The sequence below is a fragment of the Eptatretus burgeri genome, unplaced genomic scaffold, assembly GCF_056783735.1.
Source record: "Eptatretus burgeri isolate ZD-2024b unplaced genomic scaffold, Ebu_testis_v1 Ebu_testis_scaffold_3165, whole genome shotgun sequence".
Taxonomy (NCBI): Eukaryota; Metazoa; Chordata; class Myxini; order Myxiniformes; family Myxinidae; genus Eptatretus; species Eptatretus burgeri.
The window spans coordinates 42,500-68,197 of record NW_028225113.1 but is presented as its reverse complement, the minus strand read 5'-3'; the positions used below and the strand labels follow the sequence as shown (position 1 = coordinate 68,197).

Below are 25,698 nucleotides of genomic sequence, written 5' to 3'. Positions count from 1 at the left end.
CCATTCCCATCCCTCTCTCTTCCACAGATATCCTCTTGTCTTTTTCCCTCACTATTTTGTGCTTCCCTCTCCCTCTCTTCTTGTCTCCTGCCTTGTGACATGTTTCTTTGTGTGAGCTCTTACACAAGCCTAGACTTGGTATGCAAAAACACAAATAAAAAGTGCATCAGTCCCTGATGATGAGAAACATCCCCATAACATGATGCTGCCACCACCAGGCTTCACAGTCGGTATGGTGTCCTTTGGCTGATGTGCTTTGTTGGGTATGCACCAAATGCAGCGTTTTGCATTTTTCCATGAAGTTCCATCAGACCACAAAACTTTTTTCCACATGGCTTCAGAATGTCTGGAATGTTTCTTTGTGCACCTCAAACAGGACTCAAGGTGGGCTTTTTGGTGTAATGGCTTCCTTCTTGCCACCTGACCGGAGAGCCCAGACTTGTGAAGTGCTTGAGATATTTTTGTCACATGCAAACCAGTGATCGGTCCTTGCCATGAAGGCCTGCAGCTCTTTCAATGTTGCCATTGGCCTCTTGGTGGCCTCTGATCAGTCTCCTTGCTTGGTCATCCAGTTTGGAAGGATGGTCTGATCTCGGCAGGGTCTTGGTGGTACCATGCGCTTTCCATTTCTGCAAAATGACTGTCTTGACTGTGCTCTATAGGATATTCAAGGCCTTTTACATGTTTTTACACCCATCCTCTGATCTGTGTCTTTCCACAACTTTATCCCGGAGGTCTTTCGAAAGCTCCTCGGTGTTCATGGTTGAGCATTTGCTATAAAATGCACGACCCAGCACTGGATACCCACAGGAACGGCTGATTTTATTCTGAAATCATCAGAATCACAACAATTTAAACAGGTGCAGGTCATTTAACTTGGTGTGTGATTTTGAAGGTGATTGGTTACACCTGAGCTCGTTTACAATTGCCGTTATAATGGGGGGGAGGGGTGGACACTTATCCCACAAAGATATTCTAGTTTTGTGTTTTTAATCAATTTTTTGAAACTTGTATAATTTGTTTTTCACTTGGAAGTTGTGGGTTACGATGTGAAAATAAAGGTGTACAAAGTCTGATTTAATGGATTTATTTCCAGGTTATAAGGCATCAAAAGGTGAAAATTTTGAAAGGGGGTGTAGACTTTCTACAGACACTGTACTCTGACTCGTTCTCCATCCCAGTTCACATGATGTCTTCCAAACCACTGGAAAGTGCCTTCTTTGTCTTTTCCCAACTCTTCCAGATTTTTCACAATCTTCCTGCTCTTTTGTCGTTCTTCCAGTTGTTGGTGTATATTTGTTGATGTATCTTTTTGTATTTTTCATTTCTCTTCTTTGTAATCGATGGCGCTGGATTTGCTGTTATTTCCATCCCATGTGTGGCATCATATACTCACACCTGTTCCTGGAAATTATTTGCTTTGATGTATTGTTTGATGTCGAGAAACAGATGATGAACGAGTGAAGGACTTGTTGCACACAGAACAGTTGAAGGGTTTCTCTCCGGTGTGTATTCTTTGGTGTCTTGACACAGATGATGGATGATTAAACGCTTTGTTGCACACAGAACAGTTGAAGGGTTTCTCTCCGGTGTGTATTCTTTGATGTCTATGTAAGTGTGATGATTGATTGAACGCTTTGTTGCACACAGAACAATTGAAGGGTTTCTTGCCGGTGTGTATTCTCTGATGTTCACTTAAGATTGATAAATGATTGAACGCTTTGTGACACACAGAACAATTGTAAGATTTCTCTCCAGTGTGTATTCTTTGATGTACTGACAGAGTTGATGGATTAATGAAGGCCTTGTTGCACACAGAACACTTGTAGGGTTTCTCTCCGGTGTGTATTCTTTGATGTTTATGAAAGTTAGACATATGATTGAACGCTTTGTTACACACAGAACAATTGAAGGGTTTCTCTCCGGTGTGCAATATCTGGTGCTCATGTAAGTGTGATGACTGATTAAATGCTTTGTTGCAAACAAAACACTTGTGGGGTTTCTCCGCTGAATGTGTTTTTTGATGACGAAATAATTTTGATGACGAATAAAAGGCCTTCCGGCATTGTTGACAGTTGTAGGATTTCTCACCGGTGTGCAACGCTTGATGTGTCAACAGATATGAAGAAGAATCAAATGCCTTCTGACACACAGTGCACCTGTATGACGTCTCACCTGTGCATATTTCAACACATCCTTTTAAACACGATGAGGAGGTGAAGACTTTGTTTGTAACAGCAAAATTGTTTGTCTTCTCACTTCTTTGGCTCTCCTGTTGCAAGACATTGATCCACCTGATGCAGTTGTTGTTGTTTGTAGACACACCCCTCAACTTGTCAACATCCTGACAAAAAGTCTCTGTTAGGTGATGGTCGAAAGAAACTTCTCTGTCCAATGACAAGGAACAGTTGACACGTGAAGACGTTTCAAATTTTTTCTCTGCAAATTAAGAATGGAGCAAAAACATCAATAAATCACTTTTACAACTTGAGCAGCACTTGTAGAACACATAGTCTCACCTTGCATGTTCATTCTGAACAAAATTACCATTATTAACTGAATTCCCCACTATTATGGCCACTACTATCATGGCCCACTGCTATCATGGCCCACATGCTCGTACCATCCATGCACCCTATTATATCACATTGTTTCTTAGAATGGGTTATGAACGTCAAAAAATTAATTACTCAGTCACGTCTGATCAAAGATCAGATAAATGAAGTTTCGGATTTTTCAGAAGGACTTCAATTAAACCAATCATGGCTGGCATAAGACTTCACTGATGACGTCATCATTATTACTGATCATAATCATCGCATGGGGAGTTGACAACACATGCAAAGTTTCAATTATTTTCGTTGAGTGGTTTCAAAGAAAATTATACACAAATGTTCTCTGTAATTCAATATTGCTGCCATATCATGTGACATATGACGGCAATGTAAACAATAAAAACATTCTCCATCGGGAGTTCCTCCTTTGTTAAAAATTTTGCATCAATCGGACAAACGAAAACAATTATTAACGTGAAAATATGAAGACGTGGACACAGACAGACAGACACAAACGCACACAGACAAACCGAACACATTGGACAAATACAACAGTTCAGGAAAGAAAAGAGAAACCCAAAACTAAAAAAGAGAATTCAAAACGTAAAAGCAAATATAAAATTGGAGACAAAGACCTCGAGTGCTTGGGAGTTGAAAACAAACTCAATGTTGAAATGATAGCAAGAAAGATAAAAAATAAATAAATAAATAAACCAATGTCACCCTCAGGGTGACCCGTATCTTGCCAAAAGGTGACCACGTGTGACTTCTTTAAGGTAACACTGAGGTGAACAGAGCTGCTATCCACCAGGAGCGACTCCTTGAGGAATATCTGCCTCCGAGAGATTCCGATGAGAATCGTTCTACAGAGTAACCATGAAAAATATGCGTTTGCCTCATAACGTCACCAAATGACGTCATAATGTCTCAAGCTTGACATATCTAGAAAGCACTCATCGAGGTGTTCAATTTGAGGTTCTACACGATATGGTTCCGAAAACTTGAAAATTTGACCTTGGGGTCAAATATGTTTGACCTCAGGCGCTAACCATGAAGGTCAAGGCCAATCGCCACCAAAAATTAATCAGCTGAGCGCCAGACCATGAACTATATTCCCATGAAGTTTGAAGACGATCCGATCAAAATTACTCAAAAAATAAGGGTTTCGTCGACTCCCCTGATTTGCGACAAAGTGACCTTGACCTTCAAAATTTTATGTGCTGAAAGGGACCTCTATAGGCCTCTGATATGCGAAGTTACAAAAATGTCCAATGATAACTGTGCTCTGCAGAGTGATTTATACGTGATTACATACCAAAAAATAAAAAAATTAAAAATAAATAAAAAAACATATGAAGGTCAAGGCCAATCGCCACCGAAAATTAATCAGCTGAGTGCCAGACCATGAACTATATTCCCATGAAGTTTGAAGACGATCCGATCAAAATTACTCAAAAAATAAGGGTTTCGTCGACTCCCCTGATTTGTGACAAAGTGACCTTGACCTTTGACCTTCAAAATTTTGTGCGCTTAAAGGGACCTCTATAGGCCTCTGATATGCGAAGTTGCAAAAATTTCCAATGATAACTGTGCTCTGAAGAATTTTTTATACGTGATTACAAACAAAAAAAAAAAACATACAAGCTGACTTACATATCTTGCAAAAACTTCGTTTTGGCAAGATAATAAAATACACCACCATATGAGGAAGCAAACAACTGGAGAAAACAAAACCACATGTTTGAGAGTCACCCGAAGAGATTCTTCAACGAATTCGGGAAACAAAAGCAGAATGTGTCAACTCCCCCTGAAAAAGAAAAGACGGGGAAACATTCTGGATAGGAATTGTTGGAGATCGAAAGGAACATAAAATGAAGCAAAATGTATTGTGGACTTTCAAAAGAAGCACCATGCAGGTGGAGCAAATGTCCCCAGTGAGTCTTGATGAAGAAATTAATAATTAAAAACAACTCCAAAAAATGCCACCAAACTATAAAATCCAGGCCCAGATGGAATTCCAAACTACTGGTTGAAACAACTTGACCCTCTCCACAATCACGACACCAGGACATTCAAACAACTGATCCAAAAGGAAATGGAAGAGCATGAGTGGTTTGTGGAAGGAAAACACATTTCTCAGATAAATATCTGAAGAAACCAAACTTCCTCACAAATACCGGCTCATTACATGTCGACTGACAACATACAAACTTCCAACAGGAATCATGACAGAAATGATGTTCCATCACCAAACCCAACAAGGAGGTTGAGACGTAAAACAAAAGGGCCACCACCCACGACTGAACAAGGCCGTACTTGAAAATTTCAAAATGTGAAGAACCAAATTGTCCACTGCCTGAATGGACGAAAAGGAAGCTTTTGAAAGTCTTCCACATTCATGGATGATAAAATGCATGTAAATATACAAAATCAATCCCAAAGTAATCAAACTGATTGCGAAAGCAATGGAACTCTGGAAAACAACGTTGATAGTACAGCACTCAGAAGGAAATATCGAAATACCAGATGTGAAGATATGGCATGGGATCTTCCAGGGAGGCAGTCTTTCCCCCCTCTTGTTTTATCTGGCTCTGGACCCACTGAGTAACCTCATCAACAAACATGGACTGGATACACCCTAACAACCAATAGAAGAACATCCAAAGAAACAGGAAAGGTGACACACCTACGATACATGGATGATTTAAAGCTTTTCCTGACCCAGCTGTTTTAGCTGTTGAAAGTCTGGTTGGGTCACAATAACACCAACCAAGGAATGAACTGGCCAGAGCAATGACCACCACACGAGGAGACACCGACAACGCTGCCAAAGCGGACTCAGCAATGGTAACAAAACGAGATAAGAGACACTGACAGCAGCTGCATTGGCCTTGGCAACAATAAACAACTCTTATTGTAAGAGGCACCGACAGTGAGGAAAATATGAAATACTGATAGTTTGGGTCAGGAGACAAGAGAGAGTAATAATGTAGGAGATGAAACGGAGGAGGAAAAGGAGAGAAAGGCTGTCTCCTGAACTGCTCAATTTAATGTGGTGCAAGAAAGGCACATTCTCTGAATTTCATGTGACAAAATTAATTTTAAAACTTACTCAAACAGTGAAGGAGGAATCTGGAGTCCACGGAGTGCTGAGTGATACTTCAGTGACCACATTCCCTGACGACAAAGAACCAACTTCATCCCACTGTATGTTGCTCTTATCTACTGGTCGGTCTACTCGTCAAATGTCCTTCCCTGCTGTTGTCTTGAAGATGCCTTCAAAGGAGGCATCTCATTGCTGGCATTATCGAAAAGGCAGCCTGCCCGTTCCTCCACTCTCTCCTCACATGCTTCCAGTCACGTATTGTCCTTCATTGCTTGGAGAACCGCAATTCAACCTCCCTCTGAGACAGCTTGATCTGTGGACTGGGGTTGTTCTCCATGTTGGGGTGTTACAAAGCTTTCACCCTCTGAGGACTTTTGCGACACAATTGGCCTGTCGGATTCATCCGATGTGCACCCACTGGACAAAATCTTTTGAACATCGTCACAGCCAACCTTTCACCTCTGAATAACCTGCTGTGGTATATTTTACAAACTGGTTACCTGAGATAAGTTGTCAACTTGAGAGTCGTGAGTTAACGACTCTGATCGACACAATTATATTGTCGTCACTGATCTACACAAAATACCCCATAATGACAAATTGAAAACATGTTTTTGGAAATTTTAACAAAAAAACCTGAAATGTCTTGCAACACTAAGTATTCAACCCCTTTTCTCTGGCATTCCAAATTGAGCTCAGGGCATCCAAATTCCTTTGATTATCCTTGAGATGTCTCCACTACTTTCTCCCTCGTTTCTCTCCCTGGTTAATCCCTCCTTCGGTATGACAGACATGAGCCTCGTTCTGGTGGAGGAGTTGCTCTCTTCATCAAAGACTCGATTTCTCACTCTCCATGCACTGCCCTCCTCCACACCCCCCAGGAATACTTCTGACTACGGCTTCCCTCCACTCCCACCTCATGCATGTATGTGGGTTGTTCCGTCCACCAAACAGTGATGACTCCATTCACACCTCACTCTCCGAAAACATGAACCAACTTCTATCCTCTCATCCCAACTCTCTTCCTCATATGTGGTAACTTCAACTGCCATCATGACAGTTGGTTGGGTGTGGGTACCTCCGTCACCTGCCATGATACTTCAGCAAAAGACTTCTGCGACTCATTGGGACTGACTCAATCGGTCAAGTTCCCGACCGGGATCTCAACCAATGGGCCTCCATCTCTTCTGGATCTGATTTCGACCAATTTCCCTGAAAATATCTGTTGTTCTTCCTCCGCTCAAATTGGTTCATCTGACCACGTGCTTGTCAATGTTCTGTGGTTCTCTAATAACAGCCAGAAATCTCGCTCCACTTCCTCTCCTGTTGCAGTCAACATGTGGCCCTAAATGGAGTTCTGTCATCCCCTCTTCATGTCCAGGCAGGAGTTATTCAAGGTAGCGTTCTGGGCCCTGTTCTTTTTCTGGTTTTCATCAATGAATCTCACCGACTCTGGAAAATCCTCTTTGTCTCTTTGCTGATGACTCCATCCTCTGCCGTACCATCTGTCATCCCTCAGACCGGCAAGCAGCAGCTTCTTCACTCTCTGCAGATCTCGATAAAAATCACAAACTGGTCCAACATGTGGAACACGTCTTTCAATCCTGACAAATCTCACACTCTCACTATGTCTCTCCAAAAGGACCGTCTGGACCCCCCCCATCTACTTCCTCAACAATCACCTTGAAGAAGTCCTTTCACTCAAGCTTCTGTGTCTCACTATCTGCCATAATCTTTCCAGGGAAAGCCACATTTCCAAACTGGCCTCCAAAGCCAGTCGTCGACTGGGCATCCTCCGTCGTACAAAGTCCTTCCTCGGCACACCTGAGCTCCTGACCACATGCAAAGTTATCATCTGCAGCCTGATGGAGTACTGCTCTCCTCTCTGGGCGGGTGCTCCCGCCTCTCACCTTTCTCGGCTTCACGCTGTGGAAACCAAGGCATTTAGGATCATTGGCATCTCCCGCGGTGAGGCTGAGTATCTGGGCCTCTCATTCTCTCACACAGGCAGGTCAGTGGTCTTTCTGTCTTCTACCGTCCCCTCTTCGGTCTCGCCGCCCCATTTGAATTACGATGTATCCCCCCCCATATTTCCGCAGGGTGCTCAAGGTCCGCAAACAACCCACTTATGCAAAAACTGCCAAAACCAAGACTCACTGCTCACCTTCACTCTTTCATTCCTCTTTTTCCCGCCTTTGGAACAAACTTCCACACTCTCTTCAATCCCACTCTTTCCTCCAGGTTTTCAAAACAGCTGTTCACCACCACCTCTTATCTTCCCCCATCCAAAACCACGATCTTTTCTACCCCCGTTAATGCAGCCCAAACCTACCTCCTTCAAATTCCCTGCTTTCTTCCTTCAAATTCCCTGCTTTCCTTCCTGAAAGTCCCTGTAGTGTCCATCTTGTATACCCCGTGTTCCCCGCCCCATCCCTCACCCTACCAACAGATCTCCTCATGTCTCTGTTCCCCATTGTTTTGTCTTTCCCTCTCCTGCCCCCTTAGTTTTGGGTTTTTCTTAGTTGTGCATTGTGTGTTCGCTCTCATACGAGCCTCGACAATGTGAACAAAAAAACTTGATTGGAGTCCACCTGTGGCCAATTCAAATGAATGGACATGATTTCGAAAAAGAAACACACCTTTCTTGATGAGGTCCCACATTTGACAGTGCAGGACAGAGCAGAAACTCTTCCATGAAGTCGAAGGAACTATGCGTATAACTCTGAGATAAAATTGTGAGAAGGCAGAGATCTGGGGAAGGGAATGAAATCAATTTCTAGTGTTGAAACGTCCCAAGAGCACAGTGAGCAACATCATCAGGAAATGGAAGGAATATGAACTTCCCAGAATCTTCCTAGAGTTGGCCGTCCGAACAAACTGAGCAACCGGACAAGAAGGACCTTTGTCAGGGAGGTAAAGAAGAACCCAACGAACACTCTGACAGAACTACAAAGTTATTTTACTGAGATGGGAGAACCTATCGGAAGGACAAAAGTCTCTGCACCACTTCAAAAATCAAGGCTTTCTGGTAGAATGGCGAGACGGAAGCCACTCCTGAGAAAAAGGCACATGACAGCAGATCTTGAGTTTGTAAAAAGTCACGTGAAAGACTTTGAGAGCAAGAAGCAAAACATTCTGTGGTCTGATGAGACGAAAATGGAACTCTGGTCTGAATGCAAAGCACCACATCTGGCATCAACTGAGCACAGCTCATCACCCATCCAAAACCATCCCTACCGTGAGGCATGGTGGCGGCGGCATCATGCGATGGGGATGCTTTTCAACGGCAGGGACTGGAAGACTTGCAAGGATAGAGGGAACAATTAATGGAGCCAAATACAAGCAAATCCTTGAGGAGTTGGCTGTCTGATGTTGGCTTCATGGTTTGGGTCCCGGACTTTGGATCCGTGGATCCCGAGTTCAAATCCCACTCAGCTGTTGAATTAATACCAGGTGGGGTTAACTCGGCCTGTCATCCTTCCGAGGCCAGCAAAGTGAGTGCCAGCATCCTGGTTTCCTGTCGGAGTGGCGACCCGTCCAGGATTGTGCCCAATAGCCAAGGAGACTGCTTAAGCAGCACCAACGCTCTGCACAGAGTATGGTCCCAATCTCCTCCACCTTGAGGAGAACCTTCTTGAGAGTGCAAAAGACCTTCGACTGCAATGAAGATTTACGTTCCAACGGGACAATTACCCCAAGTATACAGCCAAAGCAACACTGCAACACAGCAAAGTATTGACTTGGAGGGTTGAATACGCATTGACGAAAGACATTTCAGCTTTTCAGTTTTCATTTTTCACAAAACATTTAAATTTAATCCATTTTGAAGTCAGGCTGTAACACAACAAAATGTGAAAAAGTCGAGGGGTGTGAATACTTGATGAAGGCATTGTAGGTTTCACCCATAAAACATCACAAAAGGCACATTGGTGTCTTTATTTTCTTTCTGCCGTGACATCGTCCGGGTGGGTAACTGGTGCACCCGCTTTGGTGCCTCGAGGTGGAGACGGAACACTGTCGTTTGTGTCCTTTATAACATCCTTAAAAACAGTAAGTTTCCTGTTTGGAATGGTTTTCAATTTTGTTTCAATTTTGCAGGCAGATTAAAATGATAATCTTCTTCCTCTCCGTGCATGTGAGATCGGGACGGATTCATCGCCAAAGTACTGATAAACTACAGGTTTGTAAGATAAACTACATAAACTGATGTTTGTCGACAGACTAAAGGACAGACAAAGTGAACAAACTGCTTAACTCCACCTTTCGCTTCATGTGCGTCGAAGTAGAAGTACCCATTGCTTCCTTGAAGGTTTTAATCAAACGACGGCACGTTGTATTTACAAACATTCTGCTCCATTCACTCTCTCATTTTCCCAGGGTCATCTTCCCTCCGCTTGGAAGTCAGGAAACATCATCTTTATTAACCATCCTTACTGCTAACATCTGCATATGGCGTGAGCAAAAATCACTTCCACTTCGCTGCGAAGCTCATTGTTGTTTGTTTGGTTTGAACCTCCGCTTGAAATGAGTGAAATGAATCATTCCCCTTCCCTCGTGCTGCCTTCCCCCCTCACGATTCCACTCAGGTCAGGTCAGATCTGTGACCTGCTGCAGGTTCCATGTTAACCTGCACAAACCTGTTCCATGGTCGGGTTGTCGGCGACTAAACCGTCTCCCCCACCAGGTTTTCTGGTGAGGAGGGTGTTTGGATATGGACACCCAGCAGGATGAAAAACAAAACCTGTCAAAGGGCGGAGGAGCTCCTTGTGAGCCAGCGGCCATCCATGTCTCGTGCCCAACTGTGTCTGCGGACGTCCTCCTGCAGTTGGGTTACTTTTTTATTAGGAGGTTGGTGGCAGGATTTGCACTCCAACCACCGTAAAATCCTTCATTCCGCAAATCACAAAAACGCAAAAAAATCTGAAAACCCACTCCGTGGGAGTACCTCCTGTGCAGCTTCCCTTCGCAGGACAGCTCACCGGATGACGGGATTGGGGCAAAGCTTTTGGGACCCCAAATCTTTGATGATAGGAGGGAAACCACGGGGTAACATCCGTGGGTCAGATTGCGGGAGAGTGTGTCGGAGTGGTGCTGAGGTGTCGTCCACCAGACGGCGGTCTCCTTGGGTTAACCTGAGGCGGTCCCTTCGGGTGGGTGCCTGGAATGTCCTATCCCTAAGAGAGGATGATCACCTGTCTCTGTTATCATCTGAGCTCAAGCGTTTGGACATCGGTATTGCAGCACTCTCTGAGGTTCGGAGACCGGATTGCGGCGAGATAATGGTGGGTGGTTACACCTTCTATTGGTCTGGTCGCTCTGATGGTTACCATACCCAGGGAGTTGCTGTAGCTGTGTCCAATAAGCTGACCCAATGACAATTGAGGTAACACCGGTCAACGAGCGTATTATGAGATTAAGGATTCGTCACTCCGGTGTCATTTCCCTGGTCTCTGTTTATGCTCCGACTGAGGCGAGTGACCTCACCGTGAAGGACACATTCTACGCCACGCTGGAGTCTGTGGTTGATCAGTGCTCCAGAAGAGATACACTTCTCGTCTTGGGGGATTTCAATGCATCGACTGGAACTGATGGGGATGGTGATGAGACATGTGTTGGTCCCCATGAGTCAGGAACTATGAATTAGAATAGCACTAAGTTCCTTGACTTTGCAAGAAGTCATTGACTTAGGGTGGCTGGTTCATGGTTTCAGCGCCCACAAGCTCATCGCTGGACTTGGTATTCCATGGCTGGCGGTGCAGCAAAGGAGATTGACCATGTCCGCGTTGATGGTCGCTGGAGGATGATCCAGAACTGCAGGGTCCACCGGAGTGCTCAGTTCCTCAATACTGACCACCGGCTTGTTGTAGCAACTCCAAAGCTGCACTTTAAATCCTGGAGAATGGTACTATCCAGCCGAGGCTGGATGTTGGCAAGCTAAAGGATGAGAGAGTAGCTGAGGAGTTTGCGAACAGGCTGAGTGGACATTGGGGTGTCTGGGTGCTTTGGGGGGTCCTGAAGAGTTATGGATTACCTTCAAGACCACCGTCCTTGATGTTGCCGGTGGATGTCTTGGAACTCACCGCAGGGCAAAGAAGAATTTTGTCTCTCAAGGGACACTGGATACCATTGACCAGAGTCGCAGGGCCAGGCTGAATGGCAGAGCTGAGCTGTTCAGGGAGCCGAGGCGTAAAACTGTACGTGCACTGAGGGTGGACAAGGAGGCCTATGTGCGAGGAATCTGTGAGGGGGTAGAGCATCACCTGTGGACAGGTGATTCTCGTCCCGCTTACAGGGGAATTCGCGCATTGCGTTCATCCAAGCCCATCCCTCGGAGCACTACAGTTCGAGCAGAGAGTGGTAGGCTCTTAACAGAGGAGTCTGAAGTGAAGACCCGCTGGGCCGGTTACTTTGAGCGGTTGTACCAGGCTGATCCACCAGCTGTCGAGTTGGACGTCAATGGTGTTACAATCCCTGTTGCTGACCCTCCAATCAATTGTGGTCCACCTTCGCTTGTGGAAACACGGGCTGCGATGAACCGGTTGAAACGGGGCAAAGCTCCAGGGATCTGTGGCATCCATGCTGAACTTCTCAAGGCTGGTGGAAATGCTGCACTCGTGTCGTTGCATGCAGTTTTGTGCTCTGCCTGGAACACAGGCATCATCCCAACTGACTGGAAGAGGGGCCTTGTTGTCCCTATCTGGAAAGGGAAGGGTGATCGCCAAGACTGCAACAACTACCGAGGGGTGACGCTGCTCTCAGTGCCGGACAAGGTCTTTGCTCGGATAATTCTTGATAGGGTTCGCCACCATCTGCTTGAGCACCAGCGTCCAGAGCAGTCAGGCTTTACACCAAAGAGGTCAACGATTGACCGTATCCTTGCTGTTCGTGTCCTCACCAAACGCAGACGAGAGTTTCGGCAGGGGCTGCTTGCAGCCTATGTTGATCTCTGTAAAGCTTTCGATTCAGTGAATCGGGATGCCCTCTGGAGGATTCTTGGTCTTCATGGGGTGCCACCAAAACTGATCGATCTGATGTCTGAACTCTACTCTGGTACTGAAAGTGCTTTTAAGTGTGGTGGTACCATCTCTGACTTATTTCCAGTTGTTACTGGAGTTCGTCAGGGATGTGTACTTGCCCCCACACTTTTCAGCACTTGTATGGACTGGATTCTAGGGAGGATGTCGGAGAGATCAAGTTGCGGTGCGTCATTTGGGAATGTCAAGATCTCGGACCTTGACTTTGCAGATGATGCAGTCATCTTTGCGGAGACTTTAGATATCCTTTTGGGGACCCTCGAGGTACTGAATGAGGCGTCGGAGCCGCTGGGATTACGGGTTTCTTGGGTCAAAACTAAGATCCAGGCTTTCAATCACATCTTGGATGCTGCTGTCCTGTCTGTGTCTGTTTGTGGTGAGGATGTTGAGGTCGTGGAGAGATTCACTTACCTTGGCAGTGATATTCATGTTTCTGCTGGCTGTGAGTCCACGCTGGTCAATAGACGTCTGGGTCGGGCCTGGGGAGTCATGGATTCACTGGATCATGGGGTGTGGCGCTGCCGGTACCTGTGCGGGAGGACGAAAGTCCGAGTCTTCAGGTCCTTGGTGCTTCCAATCTTGCTCTATGGATGCGAGACTTGGACTCTGACCAATGATCTGCGACGGAGACTTAATTCCTTTGGTACCAGGTCTCTTCGGAGAATCCTTGGCTATCGCTGGTCAGATTTTGTGTCCAATGAGCGGTTGCTGAGAGAGACTCAGATGAGATTTGTTACCTGCATGGTCCGTGAGCGTCAGTTGCGGCTGTATGGACATGTGGCTCGTTTTGCTGACGCTGATCCTGCTCACCAGATTCTCTCAGCGAGGGAATCTCGTGAGTGGAGGAGGCCAATGGGCCGACCACGTGCCTCGTGGTTGCAGCAGGTTGACCATCATCTCAAGGAGATGGGGATGGGCCTGGCATCTGCCTGGGAGGAGGCCAGACGGAGGCCCCTGGAGTACCGGCGGAAAGTGGACGCAGCGACGCGCTGTTCTGGCACATGCTCCCATACCTGACCTGACCTGATGCCGCACCCACTCCTCCCCCTCATGCTGCCTTCCCATCCCCTTGACCACTTCCCCATCCCTCAACAGCAAGAAATTTCCAGATCACGGCAGGATAGCCAAGAGGTACGCATACTCTCTCTCTCAGCTGTCACTCCTGGGTTTGAATCCCGACCCAGCTATAAACTGTCATCCCGGTGTTTCACAGGCAGGGTGATTCATAAATGTGTGTGTTGTCTCCCGGATGGGTGTTAAACTCGGCGTCACATCTGCCTGGATCCCCCCTCCTTTCCCCCTCCACACTTCTCCCCCTCCCCTCCCTTCTGCCTTCTCTCTCTGCCTCTCTCTCTCCTCACCCTATCCCTCTCTCTCCTACCCCTCTTACTCCTATATCCTTCCCTTCCCTCCTCTCTCACTCTTCCCCTCTCACCTCCCTCCTCTCCTCTATCCTTCCCATCCCTCCTCCCCCTCTTCTCTTGAATATTCCCATCAGCGAAGCGACAGGTAGTATTTGCTAGTAAACAAGTAAACAAACATGAATTAAGCTTTATATATTACATTTTCACACTTTCCTCAATTAAAAGAAGTAATTATTAACTGTAAATTATTTAATTAGTCAGGTGCTCATGAGAGTTCAAGTCCCTGACCCTCAGTGATGGCTAATGTTAAACGTGTCCTTTATGATCCATCCATGAAGACCACACTCTGCAGAGAGAGAGAGAGAGAGCATCAGTGCTGCGACAGCAGTTACCTGGGTTATTGGACACAATCCTGGACAGGTAACCACTCTGATACAGGATACTCAAACTGATCAATCATCCCAGCAAGCTGATATCACTTTGCGAACCTCAGAAGGATGATAAGCTGAGTCAACCCCACCTGGTTTAAGTTCATCAGCCAAGTGGGATTTGAACTCAGGACCCAAGTAAACCAAGTCCACCACCCAAACCATTAAACTAACACCAGGAATACTTTTATGATATTTTACCAAAACAGATAAACAGAGTCGGTACAAACACACCTATCCCGTGACAATGGTTTCATAACAGTTATTGCAGCAGGTCAAAGGTCGAGGTCACAGCTTCAGGTCAAAATTTCGTGAAAAATTATTTTGCGTCAAACTTTGACCATGAACTTGTGACTTCAATCCATCGAGCAGAATTAATTAGTTTCCTGGTAAACTCTCACCAACTCTGCTTTCCAAACAGGTTTGGTGGCAAACCAAGTTCACTATTCACATCTTTAAATATAATATTGAACATAATTTGGCCTTAAATAAGGTTGTTACATGACGAGCTCGAAACTCCAAGCTTGGTGATGCACAGAGAAGGTGTTTATTGTTGCATTATTTATAAATACTAAATATAAAAATTATTTAGGTGTTGCATCAGTGAGCATACCTTCCTCTGAAAGGAAAGGTAAGTCTCTTGTCTTCTCATCCAGTGATTCGTTGACGACGTTAAAGATGCCACTGAAGCCCTCAAGAACAGGCCATTGTATGCCGGTGCAGAGGCCCATAATCACAAGTAAATCTTCATCTGATTTGTTGTAAACGAGATCAAAGAGGAATCGAATGATGTATGAAGTGATGAGGTAAAAAATGATGTCATACATGTACAAGAGGGAGGGTAACATGTCATGGATGGGATTTCCATTCACAATTCAATTCCGGCTCCGCTCCAGACATCGTGACATTCACTAAATCAATGAGTTCCTGTGTTAGTACACAGCACGGATCAGTACGGAAAACACAAGTTATCGGTAAGAAATGAACGTCACGTACCGGGTCTGGACTCCTTGTCCTCGAGTGAACCGACCATGGACCCGCGGTCTTCCGGAGAACCTCCCGGACCGACCACGTATCCTCCATCGGAGCCGCTCGTGGATCCCGGGGTGTTCGCTCTGAGATCTCGGGTCATGGTGGACCGCACGTCGTGTTGGGTGAAGGACGGTACGCTGTGGTAACCGAGTGAAGAGCGCGAGCTGTTTGGGGAAAAAGCGAACAGGGAGATCGCGGTGTCTGATTGGTTCCCGCCACATCACGTGTCCATGATTTAAAATAAATGCAAAGATTGAACGTTTCGTTTTAACGGATTGTTTGTATTTCAGATTGTGTTGTGAAAGTGGAAAATCGAGTTCGAGTTCGTCGGTGATCATTTCCTCGACACGAATCAACGTTCTTTATTTTCTGTTTTTGTATTTATCGACAATCTTCCCTCAATAACGGAGTTATATATGGGTATGTGGGTATGTAGGTGAGTATTTATCATCTCCTCCTCCGGGAGGATTTGACCAAGGAAGCTGAAACTTTCAGGGATTAATGAGGGAACCCCGACATTGTGTCTGTGCAAGTTCCGATTGATTCCATCAAGTTTTGAGGAAAAAGTTAATTCAGGACCCTTCGGGACCCCCATTCATGATGACAGGAGGAAAACCACGGGGTAACCTTCCCGGATCAGATTACGGTCACGTGTGTGTTGGAGTGGTGCTCAGGTTTCGTACACCAGACGACGGTCTCCTTGGGTTAACCTGAGGCTGTCCCTTCAGGTGGGTGCCTGGAATGTCCTTTCCATACGTGACGAGCAACTGTTGGAGAGACGGAATCAAAATTAACTAAACTCGTTTTAATGAGGTTCCAACGAATTTCTTCCAATAATAAATCTTCTCCGGTAAAACACTGACCCACGTACTTGTTCCGTCTCCGCTGACGAAGTCTCCGATGGCATTATGTTTTCGGATTGTCCGTCTGTCCGAAAGTACACCCGTCCCAGCTAATTTTCTCTGTTTTCTCCGCAACCACTTGTCAGATTGAGACAAAGTTTTCACCACAGGAGCAACTACTCGCGTAGAATGTTTTAATGATAATTATGACGTCATAGTGGTGTGGCAGCCATGTTGGAAACAAGGACAAATGTGTCCAAGAGCAGCGCCCTTAAGGTTTTGTCGGCTAAAAAAATAAAATAAAATAAAAAACAACAACTTCCGATATTTCGTCACGTACCTTGATTAAGCCAATAGCGAGACCCGTCATAATGTATTTACGTATTTATGATATATAGTGTATTTACGATATATAGTGTATTTACGAAATAAATCGTGTATTTACGAAATTACAATACGATAAATGGAATAATCTTGAAATAGTAACGTGAACTTTTCGAAACTTTAAAGCAAATGTCCGAATATATTTAAAAGTTCATGATAGACACTCTCAAAAGGCACCGTCAATGCGAGGATGTGTACATGTGCTTAGTATTTAAGGAGATCCGGATCTTGTATAAACAAGAGCCGAGTCCTAGAGGTTAAGGTTTTGTCTTCACAAGAAGAAGAAGAAGAAGAAGAAGAAGAAGAAGAAGAAGAACAACAACAACAACAACAACAACAACAACAACGCCAAGCTCTCCATGAGCAGCGTTCGCTACGTGAGACGCTGCTAAAAAGGAAAAACTTTGGACCTCTGCATCTCTGCAAACTGCACCAAGGAAAAAATTGAAACTTGGCACATGTGAAGCACTCCCATGGGAAATAATTCATTATTTTAAAATGATGTCAAAGGTGGCTTAATTATGCTGTCATAATTGCATATGTCGAATGCTTTATCTGACCAGGATGAACATTTTTGAGGGTCATCTCGGGCTAAAATGGTCCACAGAAAAAAAAAAGATGACGCTATCGGTCACGTGATTCAGCAGCCATATTATTTCAAAAGCAAACAAACTTCAAAATCTCTGAAATGGTTGAATAGATTGAGGCGAAACTTTTACACATACGACCGCCTACCCATTCGGAACAAAACGTTCACACACATGACGTTGTGGGTCACGTTTTGCCAGCCATATTGGATTTACCCGAAAACCCCTAAAAAAATCTTCTTGTGCAGAACAGTTCGACAGAATGATCGAGGGGAAACGTCACACAAATGTTCCCCAAGCCTTGGGCGTACAAGTTTGTTGAGGAATAATTGATAGGTCACATGGTTTGGCAAACATATTGGATTGAAGAAAAATATTAAATAATGTTTTCCCTGGAAACACTGAATTAATCGACATGAAACTTCACAATGACGATCGAGTCGTGATGGGGAATACATGTTGTAAATTTCAACTTGATCCGACACATGGTCGGGCCGTCATAGTTATTTAATTTTTTGATCTGTGTTCTTTTTTTTTCTTTTTTTTTGAATGAGGATCACTTGGCTGTTCCTGGATGGGTTTGAGGGTTGAGGAGTCACAACTGAAATGGGAATCCTATCCAGTTTCCTCCTGATGACTTCATCTTTGTTTTTTCCTTGTACTGGTTCCTTCGAATGACTGTCAGGACTGTCCCCATTTGGTCTTTCATTTGACTTGAATTTAATTTATTTCAATCCCATTCTAAATTCAATTGAGAAATAATAAAAAAAAATGTCATGGGTCAGAGTCAGGTGTCCAATCAAAGCAGGACGTCATGGTACCCGGTCATCACTACCAGCAGTTATAAAGTGGCAGTTCTAATTATTTCTCTAATTCACACATAACACACCAGTAAACAAACACCACACAAAACTACACAAACACCACACAAAAGAAGTTCTCAGGTCAGGTCAGGTATGGGAGCATGTGCCAGAACAGCGCGTCGCTGCGTCCACTTTCCGCCGGTACTCCAGGGGCCTCCGTCTGGCCATCCCCCAGGCAGATGCCAGGCCCATCCCCATCTCCTTGAGATGATGGTCAACCTGCTGCAACCACGAGGCACGTGGTCGGCCCACTGGCCTCCTCCACTCATGAGACTCCCTTGCTGAGAGAATCTGGTGAGCAGGATCAGCGTCAGGAAAACGAGCCACATGTCCATACAGCCGCAACTGACGCTCACGGACCATGCAGGCAACAAATCTCATCCGAGTCTCTCTCAGCAACCGCTCGTTGGACACAAAATCCGACCAGGATTTTGGAATTAAGGAATTAATTAAGGAATTAATAATAATTAATTAATTAATTATTGATAACAAGGAATTAAGTCTCCGTCTCAGATCCTTGGTCAGAGTCCAAGTCTCGCATCCATAGAGCAAGACTGGAAGTACCAAGGACCTGAAGACTCGGACTTTCGTCCTCCCGCACAGGTACCGGCAGATGAACCAGCAAGATGAACTGAGATGATTGTTGAAAAACAGAACAAGAAAAACCGATCAGATATTGCAACCCTCGCCAGGACTTGTGTTGTGTGGTGCCGCGATGACTTTATAAGTCATGACTGATGACTAAGCTGGCAGTGATGACTTTATAACTACCAAAACGTCCCACTTTGATTGAACACCTGACCCTGACCCTCGAGTTTATTATCTTGCCAAAACGAAGTTTTTGCAAGATATATGAGTCAGCTTGTATGTTTTTATTATTATTATTTTTTTGTTTGTCTGTAATCACGTATAAAAAATTCTGCAGAGCACAGTTATCATTGGAAATTTTTGTAACTTCGCATATCAGAAGCCTATAGAGGTCCCTTTCAGCGCATAAAATTTTGAAGGTCAAGATCAAAGGTCAAGGTCACTGTCGCAAATCAGGGGAGTTGACGAAACCCTTATTTTTTGAGTAATTTTGATCGGATCGTCTTCAAACTTCATGGGAATATAGTTCATGGTCTGGCGCTTAGCTGATTAATTTTTGGTGGTGATTGGCCTTGACCTTCATGGTTAGCGCCTCAGGTCAAACATATTTGACCCCAAGGTCAAATTTTCAAGTTTTAGGAACCATATCGTGTAGTACCTCAAATTGAACTCCTCGATGAGTGCTTTCTAGATACTAGTACGTGCCCGTAAAAAAAACAATAAATAAAATAAAATAAAATAAAATAATAATAATAAATAAATAAACAACACAGGCCGTTTCTTCGCTCTCATGTGCCCGTACATGCGTGACCCGGAAGTTCGATATTATTCGCAGTTACGATTATTCGAAATTTATTTTTAATACCCAATTATTCAATTAGCGCCAACGTATTTTACCTTTTCGCAATGTCGTGGCAAGGGAAAACAAAAAGAGAAGAGAAGAGAGAGAAAAAATTTACTTCCTGGTTCGGAGCATACCAGCACTCTGATGTTCCCGAAATTTATACACCGTCTAATATGAAAACGATCATAACTTGGGCCATTGTGTTTATCTATAAATGCGCATAAGAAATCGAGAAATTATTAGAATACACGAAGTCATCACTCTCCGGAAGCCCGTACGTTGTAACCCGTAATGGGGAACGTGGCTGTGCTTCCCTTCCCCATCGGCCACGCCCACGCAACAACGTGTCTTCCCATTGGTTTGGTAAATAAATGGCCATAACTTGGGAAGCACTTGTCCGATTAATATCAAACCTTGAAAAGGCACATCCTCAGGTCCCCAGCAATATACCTGGCAAGTTTCAATTAGATCGGACCAGAGGTTGTCGAGAAACAGCGGTCACACACACACACGCACACAGACACACACACACACAGATTGCTGGAATTATAGATAGACTAGTGCATGCCCGTAGGTGCGCGCCCGTAGGTGTGTGCCCGTAGGTGCAAACAAAAAAAAAACAAATTTCAAACCGTGTGCCAGAAACAACAACCACACAGGCCGTTCCTTCGCTCTCGTAAACTACGATTGGATTGGGGCATTGTGTTTAATAAAATCGAGAAAGTACAGAAATCGAGAAAGAAAGAATACAGTAAGTTGATAAATCAAGAAAAAAATCGAGAAAGAATACAGTAATCGTCGCTGACTGGATTGGGGTATTGGGTTTAAGAAAATCGAGAAAGAAATCGAGAAAGTACAGAAATCGAGAAAGAAAGAATCGAGAAAGAATACAGTAATCGTCACTCTCCGGAAGTGAAGTCCTCACTGTCCGGAAGTTCGCATATGGCAGTTACGATTATTCGCAATTTATTCTTAATGGCCAATTATTCAATTAGCGCCAACGTATTTTGCCTTTTCCCAATGTCATCGCAAGGAAAAACACAAAGAGAAGAGGAAAGAGGAGAAAAAAAACGTGCAAAAAATAATTTACTTCCTGCTTCGGAGCATACCAGCTAACTCTGATGTTCCCCAAATTTATGCACCGTCTAATAGGAAAACGATCATAACTTGGGGCATTGTGTTTATCTATAAATGTGCAGAAGAAATCGAGAAATTATTAGAAGACACGAAGTCATCACTCTCCGGAAGCCCGTACGTTGTAACCCGTAATGGGGAACGCGGCTGTGCTTCCCTTCCCCATCGGCCACGCCAACGCAACAACGTGTCTTGCCATTGGTTTGGTAAATAAATGGCCATAACTTGGGAAGCACTGGTCGAATTAATATCAAACCTTGAAAAGGCACATCCTCAGGTCCCCAGCAATATACCTGGCAAGTTTCAATTCGATCGGACCAGAGGTTGTCGAGAAACAGCGGTCACACACACACACAGACACACACACACACACACACACACACACACACACACACACACACACACACACACACACACACACACAAACAGATTACTGGAATTATAGATAGATGTCAAGCTTGAGATATTATGACGTCATTTGGTGACGTCATGAGGCAAAAGCATATTTTTCATGGTTACTCTGTAGAACGATTCTCATCGGAATCTCTCGTAGGCAGATATTCCTCAAGGAGTCGCTCCTGGTGGACAGCAGCTCTGTTCACCTCAGTGTGACCTTAAAGAAGTCACACGTGGTCACCTTTTGGCAAGATACGGGTCACCCTGCGGGTGACATTGGTTTATTTTCTTTTTTGATCAGGGTTATTTTTTATTATTTATTTTATTTTTTGAATATGGCTCACTTGGCTGTGCCTAGATGTGTTTGAGGGTAGAGGAGTATCAGCTGAAATGTGAATCCTATCCAGGGTCCTCTTGATGACTTCATCTTTGCTTTTACCTTGTTCGGGTTCCTTCAGATGACGACAATGCAGGACTGTACCTATTTTGTCTTCCATTTGATTTTAATTGAATTAATTTTACTCCCATTCCAAATTAATTTTAATAAAAATAACGTCATGGGTCAGGGTGGAGTGTCCCATCAAAGCGGGACGTCTTGGTACCCGGAAATCACTGCTGGCATTGTAAAGTGGCAGTTCTAGTTACGTCTGTTATTAATGACGTAACACAACAGTTCACAAACACCACACAAAACTAAAAATATTGTATCCATCCTGACTTCCCATCTGAAATGTGTCATTCAGGCCGACGGTTGGCGAAGAGAAGCTGCGAAAGCTGTTTTCGGACGCCGCCGGTGGAAACGTCCAAACATTCAAGTTTTTTTTCAGAAAGGGAACGTTGTGAATGATTTGTGTAAATACCTGGAAGAGGGAGTTTGTTCAGGTGATGTGGATATTTTTTTTGAGCCTTTTAAATGATTGAGAAACAGCATCGGGATGATGGGGACACGGTCAAGGCGGGGGGTGCGTGGGGAGGCTCAGGCGGGCTCTGACAAGGGGGTGTGGGTTGAGCAAGGTGTGGGCGCAAGTCGGCGAGGTAAAGCACCAAAATTACTTACCTTGCTCGTTGTGCTTTTACTTTTGGAGTCGGAGCTACCACGTGAACGCGAAGCGAAAAGTTGTGTTCACAGATTGGTTCCCTTCTGTCTTTCCGTCTGTCTATATACAGTACGTCAGTTTATGATCGAGGAAGAACTTGAATTTCAATCGAACCTTGTATTTTGAACACAATTTGGAACGTTAATCGAAAACCAAACCTGCAGTTTAGCATTACCTTGGCTCTGAATTGGACCCGGTCGTCCACGCGCAAAGAGGAGTGAAATAATATTTTTACCTTGTCTGACTCGACTTCACCTCCGTCCACTGAATGTGGACGGAGGTTTCGTTTTCACCTGTGTTTGTCAAGCTGTCTGTGAGCTTGACATCTCAAAATGTTATGTACAGATTCGGATGAAACTTGGTGGACAGGCTGGGTGTGCACCAAGGATTTTAATCGATTTTTGTGAAGATACGGATCTGGATTCGAGAATTTTTTTCATTGATTCTTCACCATTGAGAGATGGGGCCAAAATCGGTATTGAGCACAACATCTCAACAAATTGTGGACGGATTCGGACGAAACTCGGTGGACGGGTTTGGTACGTGACAAGGACGAATTGATTAGATTTTGGTGAAGATCCGAATCCGGATCCGAGTCTTTTTGGGGAGGTCTCCACCAGCTTTGCTCAGTGAGATGGTGAAATCATTGCCCATTCTTCACGTGGAAATTTCTCGAGCTCCGCCAAGTTTGATGGGGGATCGTCGATGGACTGCAATCTTCAAGTCTCGCCGCAAATGTTAAATTTTGTTCAAGTCAGGACTTTGACCGGGCCACTCAAGAACGTTCATTTTCTTCTTATTCAGCCACTCCAGTGTTATTTTTTTTTATCTTTGTGCTTCGAATCATCGTCCCACCTAGATTCAGATTAATGACCGACTCAAGCAGGTTTTCATCAAGGATTCTCCTGTACTTTGCACCGTCCATTGTCCCTTCCATCCTGACAAGCTTCCCTGTCCCTGCTGATGAAAAGCAACCCCGTAACATGATGCTGCCACCACCGTGCTTGACAGTAGGGATGGTGTAATCTGGGTGATGTGCGGTGTTCGGCTTACACCAGACACAACGCTTTGAATTTCGACCAAAAAGTTCAATTTTGTCTCCTCTCACCACAAAACGATTCTCCACTTGCCTGCAGTGTCATGCAGATGCTTTTTCGCAAACTCCGTACGAGCTTTTTGATGCGTCTTTTTCAGTGATAGTTTCTTTCTTGCCACCTGTCCATCGAGGCCAGCTTTGTGAAGGGAACAGGATATTGTTGATGGATAAACACTGACGCCCGTCTTGGACATACAGTAGAACCTTGCAAATCTTTCAAAGTCGTTGTTGGATTTACAGTGACATCCTGAACCATCCCGATTTACAGTTTCCTGCTTGCCCGGCTGCTGAGTTTGGATGGGCGACCTGATCTGGGTGGGGTCTCGGTGGTATGTTACGTCTTCCCACTTCTTAACGATGGATTCACCGTACTCGAAGGGACAATGAGTGATTTTGAAATCTTCTTATAACCCTCTCCTGAACGGTGCTTCTCCACCACTTTATGTTTGACTTCTTTGGAAAGATTCTTGGTCTTCATATTTGCCTTGTTGGTTGTTGGTTAATTTAAAATTAAATGTGGGAAAAGAGACTCGAACTTGAGCACCTCCACTTGCTTCTCATAAATCTTGTAAATCTGTTTCATGGAACACTGTGGCTGTCTTTGCATTCCAACCGTTTTCTATGGCAATTGGAGAATTATCTTTTGCAGCTTATTTTATTGGGATTGCAAAAGATGAGGGAAGAGTGGCAGGACAAAGAGAGCAAAGTTAAAATGTTTCATCCAATTAATGTTAAAGTTTTCCATTAAGTTTATATAAAAATGCTTTTCCACTTTGTATTGGGTGTTATCATTAAAACATTTAAATTCCTGATCCATTTTGCTGTCATTTTTTGCTCACCTGGAACATGACTGAGGTGAGCTTATGGGACGGCTCCTCGTCCGTCCGTCATCCCATCCATCCGTCCGCAAACAGCAACTTCTTCTCTGAAAATGCTGATGGGATTCTGACCAAACAAGGCGAAAATTATCTTTGGTGTGGGGTAACTCAAGTTTGTTCATGCCATGCCTCCTTCAAATATCAGCACATCATCATGAGGTTGAAGGGTCACAAAAAGTACTTGGATTTTGATCGAGTTTGGCCACCGTTTTGGATAACAGGAAAACCTTCAACAATCTTCTCTCAAACCGCTGAACTGATCGAATGCGAAGCTTTCAATTTGTGATCGATTTCCCACGGAAAACATTATTTGTTAACAATGTCATCAGTCATGTGGTATGGCAGCCATATTCAATCGCAAGAACACCTTTAAAAATACCTTTTTCTGAAACCACTCAACTGATCAATGTGAAACATAAAATATATGATCGACAACCTCTGGGAACATTTCATTAAAATAAGCTGATCCGAAACACAATATGGCTACCAGGTGAGGTATGGGAGCATGCGTCAGAGCAGTGTGTCACTGCGTCCACTACTATGTGTGAACATCTTTATAGCTGTGGAGGAACTCTGGGAAGGGTTTGAAACAGCAAGCTGCTTACCTTGGGTAGGCCTTCTTGGGTTGCTTTATGCAGCTTCTTCGGCTGGAGGAGTGTTGGAGGTGTCAATTTTTGGCCACTCCTCTCATCTTGGGCAGTCTCGAGCTGAGGTGATGCGAATCCTCGCCCACGTTCGTGGTTCAACGCACGAAGAACAATGGCGCCGGTCAGAGCGAAGGGAAGGTGTAAAAATAAAAGAAAAACCCTATCACAGTAACTCACAGCGCATTTACATTTAATCACCCATGAGACAAGGGAAAGGAAACTATCTATAAAACACATACTTACCAATATAACTGAGCGACAGGACCTGAATGTTGTGTGTGATAGGTTTCCAAATTTGTAACAATATATATTGTTACGGTTCTCGGAACCGTATAAATACAACAGATAGTTGTCCTGAGTCAATTATTCCATGAATATCCGTGGTTAGGTCCCTACCTTTTGTCTAGTGGGAAGAAGAGTGGGGTGTGTTGCGATGGGAGATTAGTTAGGTTATCAAATCATTTTTCCCTTCCATTCCACTCTTCCTCTTTTCACTGCTGAGGTAAATTCATCTCGCTTGCTCCCCTCGTTTCGCTGGCCATAGTGTACCACCGTCAACCCGCTGTTTCCGGTCTCGTTTTCTGAGGCAAAACCCAGACGTTCGCTATGGAAGCTACGCCATCATCTACCTTCCGAAACCCAGACACGTGCGGCGTGGGTGGTTGTTGGTAGATTGAAAGGAAGAAGTCGTTTGTTGTGGATCGAAAGGAAGAAGTCGGTGGGAGTTGGTTGAAAGAAGGTCGAAGGCGTGAGAAGTCGGTCGGAAAGTGGAGAATTGAAGGTGTTGTGAAAGTGTTCCTGCGGCTTGGCTCTGCCTGGGTCT

At 44.5% G+C, this 25,698-nt stretch overlaps 2 protein-coding genes across 3 annotated transcripts in view; both read right to left on the bottom strand.

Moving 5' to 3' along the window:
- LOC147006561 (uncharacterized) overlaps positions 1-24,295 on the bottom strand; it is a 79,394-nt gene extending 55,099 nt beyond the window's left edge. The window contains exon 1 of one of the 2 annotated variants that reach the window (XM_085868562.1): positions 24,190-24,295. In XM_085868562.1, the coding sequence (XP_085724688.1) occupies positions 24,190-24,198 (9 nt within the window). In that variant the 5' untranslated portion in view covers positions 24,199-24,295. Of the gene's footprint in view, positions 1-15,100; positions 15,233-24,189 lie in introns of those variants that run through there. The other variant, XM_085868561.1, reaches the window with a different exon arrangement.
- Positions 27-24,856, bottom strand: LOC147006560 (uncharacterized). The gene is made up of 5 exons (XM_085868567.1): positions 24,834-24,856; positions 24,190-24,295; positions 15,484-15,683; positions 15,101-15,238; positions 27-2,439 (listed from the first exon to the last, which is right to left on the bottom strand). The coding sequence occupies exons 3-5, from the start codon at positions 15,617-15,619 to the stop codon at positions 1,412-1,414; spliced, it is 1,302 nt and encodes a 433-aa protein (XP_085724693.1). The 5' UTR covers positions 15,620-15,683; positions 24,190-24,295; positions 24,834-24,856; the 3' UTR covers positions 27-1,411.
- Between the last annotated feature and the right edge of the window lie 842 nt (positions 24,857-25,698).